General features: G+C 32.0%; 1 protein-coding gene across 2 annotated transcripts; it reads left to right on the forward strand.

Moving 5' to 3' along the window:
• The first annotated feature begins 1,272 nt into the window (after positions 1-1,272).
• On the forward strand, positions 1,273-7,918 carry LOC105634954 (alpha-1,6-mannosyl-glycoprotein 2-beta-N-acetylglucosaminyltransferase). Of its 2 annotated transcripts, none has more exons than XM_012217919.4 (16): positions 1,273-1,504; positions 2,083-2,297; positions 2,656-2,792; positions 2,878-2,988; positions 3,100-3,201; positions 3,366-3,477; positions 3,590-3,790; positions 4,419-4,587; positions 4,748-4,829; positions 4,917-5,010; positions 5,482-5,578; positions 5,708-5,801; positions 6,201-6,273; positions 6,918-7,091; positions 7,178-7,300; positions 7,603-7,918. In XM_012217919.4, exons 1-16 carry the CDS (start codon positions 1,492-1,494, stop codon positions 7,765-7,767), a joined length of 1,962 nt encoding a protein of 653 aa, XP_012073309.1. In that variant the 5' UTR covers positions 1,273-1,491; the 3' UTR covers positions 7,768-7,918. The 2 variants fall into 2 exon arrangements, with proteins under 2 accessions (XP_012073309.1, XP_012073311.1); XM_012217921.4 differs by having other exon boundaries at positions 3,369-3,477.
• Positions 7,919-13,150: the final 5,232 nt, after the last annotated feature.

Genomic DNA, 13,150 nt, shown 5'->3' on the forward strand with positions numbered 1-13,150 from the left:
TAAAATTGCATTTGTTAAATACTTCAATTTACAAAATTTTTCTATCATATATTTCAACTTATAAAATTAGATTGATTAAACATTTATAAATAATTAAAAATTGTGAAAATCATTATTTAAAAAATTATAGTAATTACATATTAAATTAATATTTTATATTTTACATATAAAAGTTAAATATATTAAAAAACTGTTGTTGCTAGTGAAGAGATGTAGAATGTTATTAAATTTCATAAATTTATGGATCAAAAAGATCCTCCTAAAATTTAGGATGCACAATATAAAATACGTCAGTGAATTTATATATTTAGTGGTAATTATAAAATTAAAAATTTATTTCTAGAATCTTTCTACGTGACTTTCCAAAGCTTTGATCCATATATCCTTATATGTAAAATGAATTAGATGGATGTATATATATATGTAAAAGAATTATATGGATGGATATTTGACTACGTTCCAAAAAATTAAAAGAACGTCCCTATCTTTTTCCTGTTAAGTTCATACGTGCTAAATGGTAAAGTTAGCCTTGAAAATACGTTCCTCTACTGTTTTAATGCTTTCCTCTAAAGCATTTATTTTCTATTTTAAAGTTCTGAACTTACTTTTCTTTTTATCAATTAAGGTCGGAGTGGACAATTTTTTTAATTGAATCCATTTTGCCAGGATGAACTTTTTATTGGAAAATTAAAATAAATAATTTTATTCAATAAAAACAATTTTTATCTTATAATGGGGAAAAATAAAAAAAAGAAAGGATGACTTTTTTAACAGGACAGGGATAAAATCACACAAAGAAAGTCTCTACCGGTTTTCAACCATCCAGAACAAATGAGCTATAATCTTACAATCTTTTTATAAATTGGAAAAAAATAATAAAATTTGAAGTTAATTTCACTGGCTGTCTCTGTCATATTTTATTATGTTTAAATTTCAATTTATCACTTAAAAATTATAAAATTCTATGTATGACTGATAGACGACATGTAAACCAATTTTATATAAATAAAATAAGCCTTTCTTTCTCTTTCAGCTTGACATATTCTCTATCACACCTTTTCCGATATAATAATGTGTAAAATTTATATTAAAAAAATTTGTTTATTTGTATTAAATTACATTAGATTACATACTCAAAAAAAAAAAAAAAAAAAAAAGAAAGGGATTACGGTTTAATTAGATCTCGATAATCAATTACGGAGAGCGAGCCCATTTGCGGTGCCAATGTTAAAAGTTTAAACCAACTTATGAGATTAATCTTAACGCTTTTACTCGGCGAGTCCGCAAGCAGCCAGCCCAGCAGGGATAGCTACAGTAGCTCGAATCATTTATGCCTATAAGAAACAAGGAGAGGCACTGAGGCAGTATTGTTTCGTACAGTACTCAGTAACCAGTAATCTCTTTCAGGTGACTCTTAGCTCAATTATATTGAAACGGAAAAGGAACGCTGCACTCTGTCTGAGATCTTTGTAATTACGAGCACCACCGAAAATGGATACAGCCGGTCAGTCCCTCGACTCTTCTTTCTCTCATTTCATAGCTTTTCGAGCTAAATCCTAACCTTTGCTTGTATAGCGGTTATCCGATTTGTGTCTCTCTCAACAGTCAATTTATTTTCTCAAGTACTCTATCCTCTGTTTGGTTGCTTAGGAAATCCGAGAAAATAATTTATTTATATGAGCTTAACTTGTACAGCAGATGTTTATGAGATTCGATTTTTTTTTTAAATTTACAAATGAAAAAGTTAATAATGAATATAATAAACAGATTCAACCCGAAATCACTGGCCCTATTATATGTTATTGAATTTATATTATTCTTTACTAACCAGTAACTGTAACGGTAGATTGCCTAGATTGTAGTAAAAAGAAATGTAAATAATATGCTTAAGAAATGGCAGCTTTTTTTTTTTTTCTTTATTAGTTTTTGTTTAGCTTTCTTACTTTTCTGTTGAATTAATCTTAGCATTGTAATTGGAATAATTTCTCTTGGCTATCTTAGTTTTCAGCTTAAGAATTTTCATATTACATTGATTTGTTTATACTTCCACTTAATTGATCTCTCAAATGATAAAACAATCAGGAGGGAATCCTCAAGATGTTGTCGTGCCGCCAGTTGAAGGTGTTGCTGGTGGAGGAACAGCGTATGGATGGAACGATGGAGGCTTGCATGGTTCAAATCCACTGAGGGGATCAATTGACCCCTCAGAGGTTCCAACTGCTGATTTGGTGCATGTGTGGTGCATGCCAAGTACTGCGAATGTTGGATCACAAGAGATGCCTAGACATTTGGAGCCTGTAAGGCTGACTGTTACTTAGATTGTCACTTTTCTAATTTTGCATTGAGCATGTTCTTCAGCTATATTCTTGCTAATTTAAATAAGCAAGATCTTCACATAATGGATCATTGACATGCCCTAGAGATTTGGACTTAGATGCTTACACCAACTAATAGCTCATGTAGTAAGTTAGAGGTTCCTATAGATCAACACTCGTTCATTGTCTGCAAACCATGCAAATGTATAATTATGTGTATACCGTTTTCTGCATGCTTGATGTTTCATGCACATATTTTGATGGTCGTTAAATAATTAGATAGTTGGTTTTGGATGATATAGTTTTGGCTTCTGCGTTCTAATATCAGTTCTATTTGCAGGTAAATCTCCTTGCTGCTAGGAATGAGAGAGAAAGTGTTCAAATTGCTATACGCCCAAAAGTTTCTTGGAGTAGTTCTGGTAATGCAGGTATTGTGCAGGTTCAATGTACTGACTTAACCTCCACATCTGGTGATCGGTGAGCTTTTTGAAGCTATGCCTTCTTTTCACAGTTTGATTGTGTACTCTTCTTGTTCATATTTTATGACGTTGTCTGTTGGCAGGTTAGTTGTTGGACAATCAGTGGCATTAAGAAGAGTAGTTCCGATATTAGGTGTTCCAGATGCTCTTGTGCCTTTTGAACATCCAGTTGGTCAGCTAAACCTGCTTCCTGGGTATTGTCTCTTGTATTCATTTCATAGCACTTACTTCAATGTGATTTGACCGAATTCCAGTTAATTTCTTGTCATCTGAGAATGAGGTGGTTATTGTTACCTCTGCTGCAGAGAAACAAGTGCAGTTTGGGTTTCAATAGATGTTCCAAGTGTACAACCTCCAGGTCAATACGAAGGGGAGTTTGTCATTACTGCTATAAAATCCGAGGCAGAGTAATACCTGTTTCCTTTTTGCTAAAATTGCTAGATTTATGTGGTTGCATTTTTAGTCTATAAAGCTACACTAGCAATAGTGTTAACATGGAATTTTATGAGTCCAATTGTGAATATGATTCTGTTGGACATATAGTTGACGACCATAATTCATCGGTTCATAGTAGGTATAGATCACAGTGCTTGAGCAAAGCTGAGAAATATCGACTATACATGGAACTCAGGAACTGTCTTGACACGGTGGAGCCTATTGAAGGAAAATCATTGAATGAAGTGGTAAACATCTGAGCTGGTCTCTCTTCTTATTCATTTTTCCTCCTTATTCTCATTATTGTTTGGTCCAAAACACGGTAGTTAAAAGTTTCTCATGTAAGCATTTCTTTTTTAGGTAGAAAGTGTGAAATCTGCAACTTCATCTTTGAGAAGAGTTCTTCTGTCTCCCTCCTTTTCTGAGTTTGTTTCAGATAACGGGCCAGTCGATGTGATGGATGAAGATGCTATTTCAAGCCTCTCAGTTCGTATAAAGCTAAATTTAACCGTGTGGGACTTTATACTTCCTGCAACTCCGTCGCTTCCTGCTGTATTTGGAGTATCCTTAAATATTTGTAGAGGTTGAAATTGGTTATGTTCTTTGAAGGCTTTTAATACAAATTTGGTGGCATTTGGTAAAACTGAATTAAATTCTGCAAACTAAGAGCTGAATTTTAAGTGGTGAGTGATCCAAGTGCTGAAATTCTTAAATTTTTAAATTATTTAAAAGCCTACTGCCGTTTTGTTTTCACTTTAAATTTTAAGTTAATAATTTTGACTTCTCATTTTAAATGGGTTTAAACTTAGTTTAGACTTTTAATTTATATGGAAATAAACATTAATAGGGACATGGACTACTAGAGCTAGCAAAGTTACAAGTGTGTCGAACTGTTATTCTTGGCTGAAATTATGCTAGCTTATGATAGAAAGTGTGTTGAATATATCTGAAGTCAAAGGGCCAAGTTCATTTCATAGTGATGGAGGATGTTCCCTTTGATGTATTCTAGCATTTGATGCTTTTTAATGTACATAAGGATGATAACAACTGTAGCAAAAAAATGCATGAGAAAGAGATTAGTGGAAGCTATGTTTCAAGACTTAATATATGATGCATAATCTCTATGCATGATGTGTTACTTGCAGCTGGAATGCAAAAAAAATTGTCTGCTTCTTTAACCATACTTTAGATATCAGATACTGTAATTGAGGATCGTTTTGGTGTTGAACATGGAAGTGATGAATGGTATGAAGCCTTGGATCAGCATTTCAAGTGGCTTCTCCAGTTTAGAATCAGTCCATACTTTTGCAGATGGGGAGATAGCATGCGTGTTTTGACATACACCTGTCCATGGCCAGGTAACTGAATGAGGAAAACAAAGAGTTGCAGCATGGTTTTTATGAGGCTTCCAGAAATGCTTATGGTTCCTTGTTTTGGCATTTTAATGTGTATTTTCAATTGCGGAGTTAAATATCAAACAAATAGTTTCTGAATCTGTTCTTCTGTTTGATATTGCAGCTGATCATCCGAAATCAGACGAATTTTTGTCAGACTCAAGATTGGCAGCATATGCTGTACCATACATTCGAGCAGTCTCCGGGTATACAATCAGTTGTCCACGCTCGCTTGTCAGGTATATTAACATTTAAAACTGATGATCGTCCAACGGCTTTTTGATGTGCAACAGTAATGATGCAGCGAAGGATTACTTGCAGAAAGAGATTGAGTTATTGAGGACAAAATCTCATTGGAAGAAAGCCTATTTTTACTTATGGGATGAGGTAAAAATAATATTTGTAGTCCAATTGGGGTAAACAGTTTTTGTACATTCAAATATACCTATTTCTATCTTGATTGGCTTTTTTCTTTTTTCTAGTCAGTCATTTAAAAAATTAAATAGTATGAAAAAGAGTATCATTTCAAATTGGCAGAACAATTATGCTATTGTATTTCTTGATTATTATACTAGTTGAGAAAACAAGCTAATATGTAACTTAGTCTTGTATCTTTAATTTGCCTGTGGTACCTAGGGATATGCATCAATTCAATTTACGATTAACATTACCTGAAAAGAGTCATCTAAAGAATTTCTTTCATCAATCTTTGTGACTGTGATGGCGTGGAAGAATAAATGTTTCATTTTTTTTGCGACATCTTTGCAATAACATTACATAATTTTTAATCAATCTAATTGTTTACTGTGCATTACATTTCATTATGATGTTCGTCATAACTTATTTCCCTGACGGCAGCCTCTAAATTTGGAGCAATATGATTCAGTCCGCAACATGGCAAGCGAGATCCATGCTTACGCTCCTGATGCCCGTGTTTTAACTACTTATTACTGTGGTATGACTGTCTTCCTGCGTGCTTCATGTATTGGTGGTGTGCTCGACTGTTATTCTATTTTTGCATGGTTATTTTCTTCCATTAGCTTATTATGTTGTTGCTTTCACGCATTTCTTTTCTTTAATGTAGGCCCAAGTGATGCGCCACTTGCTCCAACCCCGTTTGAGGCTTTTGTAAAAGTTCCAAAATTCTTACGCCCTCACACTCAAATTTATTGTACAAGGTATTACTGTAATGCTGTTGATTGCTCTGTTGCATGCCACCTTTTTCTCTTTTTCTAATGTTCGGTCTTTTATTGTCTGCATTCTGGTGGTGTTGAAGAGGAGGATTTAATGCTCTAAATAAATTGTAGCTGTTCAGTTATTTACATAATAGCTCTTTAAATGACTTAATTCTCTTTAAATTTGGAGGAATGGACATTTTTCTAGCCTCATTTGTGCATAAGATTGCTAGTGGAACTGCCTAGTTATAGGTACCTTATTATTGGTTGATAAGTACGTCAGTTGAATTTTATTTTTTTTAGTTGCATAAGGTGATCTAAGAATGTCAATGCTCTTTCAATCAATCTGACACTTTGAAATGCTCTCAAAAATTCTTGTTTCATTCTTTATTTTTTTCCCAGTGAATGGGTGCTTGGTAATCGAGAAGATCTGGTCAAGGATATTATCTCTGAATTGCAACCAGAGAACGGCGAGGTAATAATATGTACTAAAGATTCTTGTCCCTTTTCTGAAGGAAGTTATTCATAATACAACCCTAGCTTTGTCCACAGTGATCCAATGACTGATGTGTTTTGATTATTACCATCTCCCAAAGTGGAGATTTTGATGGATTGTAAGACTACTAGATCTGTGGCGCTGTGTTCTATCATCAGCTCTTCACTTTTAGAGTCTGGTGCTAAGCTATCATAAGCTGATGTTTGTTTGAGCAAAATGATTCAGGTGCTCTAAAATCTTCAGAATTAACCACTATATTGATGATCTTGTTTTTTATATCTAGTGGTCAACAATCACTTTCAACTCTCTTCAGTATACTATTGGTCTTGGAGTTTAATATTTACTCAGTTCAGGAGTAAAATAATTGTTTAATCTAATATGGTGATGGATCCTAATAATTAGTATTGATGTTGGCAAGGACTTTTTTTTTTTTTCGGTTTTATAGCTGGGAGTTTAGTTTCTCTAGTCTCATTTCATATTAATTGTGACTTGTGAGAGCTTTAATCCTATAATCCATTCTGATTAAAGTTCCTCAAGGGGAAGTCACATGGTTTAGATGTATTTATTGATTGTTAGCACCATTTATGATTATGCCAAGGGTAGTGAGCTTGCTCCTTTTGCAGGAATGGTGGACATATGTGTGCATGGGACCCTCTGATCCTCACCCTAATTGGCATCTTGGAATGCGAGGTACTCAGCACCGTGCTGTGATGTGGCGTGTATGGAAAGAAGGCGGGACTGGATTTTTATACTGGGGTGCCAACTGCTACGAGAAGGCTACAGTTCCTAGTGCAGAGGTTCTTGAATGGCACTTTTAAATCTCCATTTTTCTTTTTTGTTCTTTGTTTTGCTTTCCTGAAAGTGAATCCTGTGTATGAGCCAGATCAGATTTAGGCGTGGCTTACCCCCAGGTGATGGGGTTCTATTCTATCCTGGCGAGGTTTTCTCATCTTCCCATCAACCTGTTGCTTCACTTAGACTAGAGCGCATTCTCAGTGGCTTGCAGGTGAGGCAAATTATGTAGTCTTTCAATTAATTACAGCAAAACAGTGCATGGCTTGCTAATATTTTACAAGATCTGCTATGCTTAAAGTTCTCATGAAAATGCTGCATTTACACTTCATTTTGTGAAACTGATGCATTTACTCTTTATATGATGAGAACAATATAGTTGTCTTCTTTTTACCTTTCTTTTTACTGCATTTTTTGCCATTATCAACAAATTGTCACGCATCCATAGCTCTGATCTATGTCCATTATGCGCATTTCATATTTTGATGATCCTTACTCCCCGCTTTGCTCTCTTAGGACATTGAGTACCTGAAGCTCTATACTTCAAGATATGGAAGAGATGAAGGGCTTGCTCTGTTAGAGAAGACAGGTGTATATCTAGGTCCCGAACGTTACACTGTGGAGCACATGCCAATTGATGTTATGCGGGGTGAGATTTTCAACACATGCCGACGACCATGAATAATTAGTTACCTTCTCATTGATTCACTTGGTTTTGTAGTTGTATGTTCATGCATAGAAACTTTTTACTGAAAAGAGATAGGTTCATGTTCATGTAATACTTCAGTGAGGCAAAGTAAATGAGAAAAAATGATGGTATTTTCCGAGACTATGCACTTGTACATCTGGGATTTTGCGCTTCTTATGTGTTCAGGTTACACTCCTTTAGAATTCCCTTCTTATATAATGTTTTTGTATGTCGAATCTGAATACATAGTGGTGTGCTATACAGGCTTCTGTTGGATCAATACATCAGCTGAGCATATTCCTGACCAGTAGTCATTCATTAAGCAGCCTGATTTTTTTAAAAAACGAAATGAAATATCCCTTACAAGAGTTAAAATTACGAGGATTGTCTCTATAGATGATCTGGGAGCGGGTCATCGCACACGGCTCTTGTACTGCTATTTATTTTTTGTTACATAATTTACTTGGATTGAATTATTAATTTGAATCATCAGGATAGTTTTAACTTATCTTAGTTTTCACATAATTCATAACTTCTTTTTACAAAAAAATATCTAAGATGTATAAATATTAATTTATAAGGTTCAATTTGCCCCATGAACTTAGAAACAACAAAAATCAATTTGTTGTGCAATTTACCGTCTAAAGTTTGCATCAAAAGAATAAAAAGGCTCATTTTTTTAAAAAAATAATTTTTAATGTTTTAATTAATTGAACTTATTTAAAAATTTTAAAATAAAAAAAATTACAATGATCATAAAAAAAATGACGCTGCAATTAAACAAAATATTTCGTTTGAAAAAAGTTAGAAGATCATAAAAATATTTGATTATATTGAATACTTTGCTTGAAAAATATTTTTTACTTTGATAAAATTGGGTTTATTTTACAAAATGGTTTTTTTTTTTTTGTCCTTTTGATGCAAATTCAGGGAATAAATTATATAAAAAGTGAATTTTAGGATAAATTGTACATTGCTTTCAAGTTTAGGGGCAAATTGATACTTATTCTTATAATTGACTATGCAATCCAAATTCTTGATTTGAAAATAAATGGCTTAGGTCAAATGTCATCAAACTAGTTTTATGCAGCCACTTTTCTTTGCCTCGTTTCTGAAATTAGAAAACACATAACTTTATTGCTTTCAATTATTAATAATTAAGCCAGATTTCTCTGCTTTATAGATCTTCCACAGAAGAAAAATAACTATATCTGCTATAAAACTACACATTAGAATTAAATTAATATTGGTCAGAAAAAAAAAAAAAGAACGAAAGAAATTAGTTAAGCTAGACAAAATGGAAGGAATTAAAGGTGTAAAAGTAACAGCAATTGGTATGGTTGTGATAATTTTAATGATTTTACCAGGGCAAGTAAAAGCAATTGATAAGTGCTTTCCAGGGTGTTTTTTTGGTTGCCTAACTGCTATAGAAAAGATAAATCCTGATGGTCTGATCAAGAATTTAATCCCTTGTGTCCAAACATGCCTGAAGGAGTGCCTTCTTCATTCTACTTCTTCTGGGTTTTACTATTGTAATCTGGGTTGCTCAATTGATTCTTGCATCACCAATGAAATTGGTGGTAAATATATATATATAATCTAATTTTAGCACCTTTTTTTTTTAAATTTTTTGTTATTTTGTTGAATAGAATTCCAGTGAATCTAATTAGAATTTTAATTTTGCAGATGTAGTGAAAATGGAAAGTTGTGTCAAAAACTGTTCGACCAATTCCTGCAATGGTTTCAAAGGAAAATAAGAAAACGAAGAAGAACGGGACATGGAATCATTGGCTTATGGAAGTCAGTATTTTAATGAAACATGTATCCTTAAGATAAATAAAGAAATAAAATATTTTTTACCATGCAAGTGTTTATTGCTTTTTAATTAGCCCCAATTTAACTTTTGTTTATTAAGCATTACACTATTTATACGGTTGTTATTCAAGAGCCGGTGTTGTTTATTTGAAGTTTATTATGTCTATTTTCATAAAATAACTTATAATAAAATATTTTCTAGTCAATGAGATCAGTAAAATTTAAATATTTAAGTATTTGATCCCTCAATTTAAACCTTAGTTTTACTCCTGTCACTAGCCACCGACTTTCATAATTTATCTATTTTTTTTACATTTTTCTTAAACTTAAAAATCAAAATTTTAAAATATAAAATTTAATTATTATAAATATTTTTATGTTTTTATTAATTAAATATTTTAATATTTTTAATATTGTAACCACAATGGGAAATTAAATTATTTGAAAAGATGATTATTTTTTAAAACAGTTTTTAAACATTTTCAAGTCTCCTTGCTATCGAGAGAACAAAAGATGATTAAAATGGGCGTCACAGGCTCGCGTGGAACGGATGTGAGATGGCCTTCTTATGCATATAATATATTAGGAGAATCAAATGGAGGCCCTCAAAAATGGATAACAAATATATCTTATTCAAGTCTTGAAGCAATCAGTTATACTAAGAACTTCTGATTCCGATTAAAAGTTGATCAACGATAGAAGGAGGGGGAACAGACTCCCAGACTCCAAGGAATGTGACCCAGTTGCCAGCAAATGAGCAACCGCATTCGCATACCTATACACAAAAGGCATTCAATATTGCCAATTTCATTAATTAATGAGCAAACGATTTTTTTTTTTATTCTACATATAGATTGATAATGCAACTTAATTTTGTAGCAACTCTCATTTCAATTCACTATCAAAATGTTGTATTTATAGATAAGTAGAAGAGTCCTAAGGTTAGCATATACCATTAGGATAACCACAAATTTAATAAAGCTTATGACTAAATTAGTTGTCTTCCCACTTAAAGATATGCTATTTAATTTTCAAACATATATTAATTGTTTAAAATAAGTAAGTTAATATTAAAATTTGGTATAATATTAATTGTTTTACAATTTGTAATTTAAAATTTAAATTTAAATACTCTCTCCGTCCTAAAATATAAGTCGATTAAGAAATCAATTAATTCTCCTAGATTATAATAAAACTAAAACTAAGTTATGTATAATTATTCTGGAAAAAAATACTATTACAAATAAATGAATAACTCTTTTAAGAGTTTAGAAAATCTCGAGATTCATTATCAATAGTTTTCGATACACTCAACCCAACCGGAGATAGTTAAATAAAAAAATCCGATACCGATAGAAAATGAATTTCTGCATTCAGCCATGCCAACTTAGATGCTAGTTTCAATGTCCTACTTATTACAACGATTGAGCAGTTGATGATCAAGGAGTGTTCCTAATTACAAGTAGAGCACTTGTCGAAGCTCACAGACAAATAAGAAGCGATTTAATCAAAAAATGATCAAATCCCAAAAGATCAATGTTTGTGAGAAACATCTCTTTTTTGCCTCTCTTGTTTTGAGTCTGTAGTCCTTTTAGCCTCCACTTGATGCCCAGTTCGCTCCCTACAATTCTAATGCTGTCAACTGAGCACATGTGTGTTCTCAATGCATTTTGTTGAATTTCAGAACTCCTTTCAATAAACATCTCATGATTTTTTTTTTTTTTTATTATTCTACATATAGACTGATAATACAACTTAATTTGTAGCTACTTTTGATTCAATTCATTGTCAAAATGTTGTATTTATAGATAAGTAGATGAGTCTTAAGATTTAATAAAATTATTAGTCTGTACCATTAGGATAAGCACAAATTTAACTATACTGCGACAAATTCCGTTGTCTTCCCAATTAAGGACGTGCGGCATTTAAAGAGGAAAGTTACCATTACTGCGTAGTTCATAAGGTTATTTCGGTCCATTGAGCTTTCTATATATCATAAAAAAAAAAGATTGCATATATAATTTCAAGTTCCAACTATGACTTCGTATAGGTAAACACGAATTTAAGGAGATTTAATGTTTTAAATCATTTAAAATGAGTAAGGTAATATTAGGATTTGGTATTATATTAATTTTCTTGTAATTTTTAATTTAAAATTCAAATTTAAATATTCTCTCCGTCTCAAAATATAAATAATTTAAGATTTTTTTTTCTTGAGGATTAAAGAAATAATTAATTTCCCTATATTATTACAAAACTTAGATAACTTGTGAATATAATTATTCTATCTAACATAAATAACAGTAGATTTTCTTAAAAGATTTAAAATGACTTATATAATTATTATTTAGTTAATACACTAATTAACAAGAAGAATATTTCCTCAAAAAAAAAATGAAGAATATAAAAATACTCTACGCCATTTATTTGTACAATAAATAATTATTTGCACAATAAATAATTATTACAAGACCGAGATAACTTGCCTTGCTTTACTTGTTGCTAACTTTGTATTTTGAATTTAATCGCAAGTTCTAAAAAATGCAAGTAAATCTGGAAACAAAGCTCTTACAACTAACTTTTTAATAGCTTACCAAAATGTGGGATTCATTACCAAAAAAGGTTTCATAATTGACCTATAAATTCTGGGATTGAAAGTGCAAAATAGCAAATACAAATTTAAGAGGCAAAAAAACTAGAATAAAGAATCAAATACAGATATAGGAGCTATGGATAGAGGTTTTAAGGAAGTTGTGGTACTGATGATATTGATAGTAGCAAGTCTTATGGTTATGGTGTCTGCATCAGATGAACCCTCTCCATCCCCAAGCCGGGGACGGAGATTGAAACACTTTCTTTGTAGTGTAAAATGTGCATGGGAATGCCATGCATCTCTGCATCACTTCCCTGTGCTTTGTATGACTAAATGTGTCCTCAAATGCTTGGAATCATCTCCACCTGCACCTGATTCTTTTCTTTCCAGTTGTACTCTAGATTGTGCAGAGTCCACCTCCTCTAAGGCTTTTCCTGGTATATAAAATCTATCTACTATTCTTTTCTTAGTCTTGCTTAACTTTTTTTTGCTTCGTTTAGCAAAACTATATATATAATTCTAATCCCATATATTCTTTTTTTTTTTTTTTTTTTTTTTTTGAATGTGGCAGATGAAAAAGAGTTGGAAAGCTATGGGGCCTTGGAACAAGTTGGAAGCTTTGTAGGTTCCTGTTATGATAACTGCAAGGAGAAGGAAAATTAGAACTTCGCTGATAACAAAATGATAATGGTTCAACATCTTTTAAGTATAGTATGATGTGATGTCTCTTTACCTTTTACAAGTATGTAGAGACTGATAGATATATTTTAGTTTCAGTCCTCTCAATCAATAAAAAGGATTTTGCTAATTTGATAGGTGTTTTTTTTTTCCCCTTTTTAATCAATTGGGAAGTCGAAAACTGATTTTATAATTTAATATAGAATTCAAATTTTGATTTACCCTTTTTAAAGATTTAGCTTAATAAATTTCTACTTATTTGAAAATTAAGTTGAAAGGATAAGAATAAG

Source organism: Jatropha curcas, chromosome 1 (genome assembly GCF_041381405.1).
Source record: "Jatropha curcas cultivar XTBG-Jc1 chromosome 1, XTBG_Jcur_1.0, whole genome shotgun sequence".
NCBI classification, from domain to species: domain Eukaryota; kingdom Viridiplantae; phylum Streptophyta; class Magnoliopsida; order Malpighiales; family Euphorbiaceae; genus Jatropha; species Jatropha curcas.

What these genes read in the sequence shown, in the direction of transcription:
- LOC105634954 (XM_012217919.4), top strand. An exon ending in ATTTTTACTTATGGGATGAG is followed by an intron (nt 5,011 to 5,481) that starts GTAAAAATAATA and finishes CCCTGACGGCAG; the next exon opens with CCTCTAAATTTGGAGCAATA. An exon ending in GCATTCTCAGTGGCTTGCAG is followed by an intron (nt 7,301 to 7,602) that starts GTGAGGCAAATT and finishes TTGCTCTCTTAG; the next exon opens with GACATTGAGTACCTGAAGCT.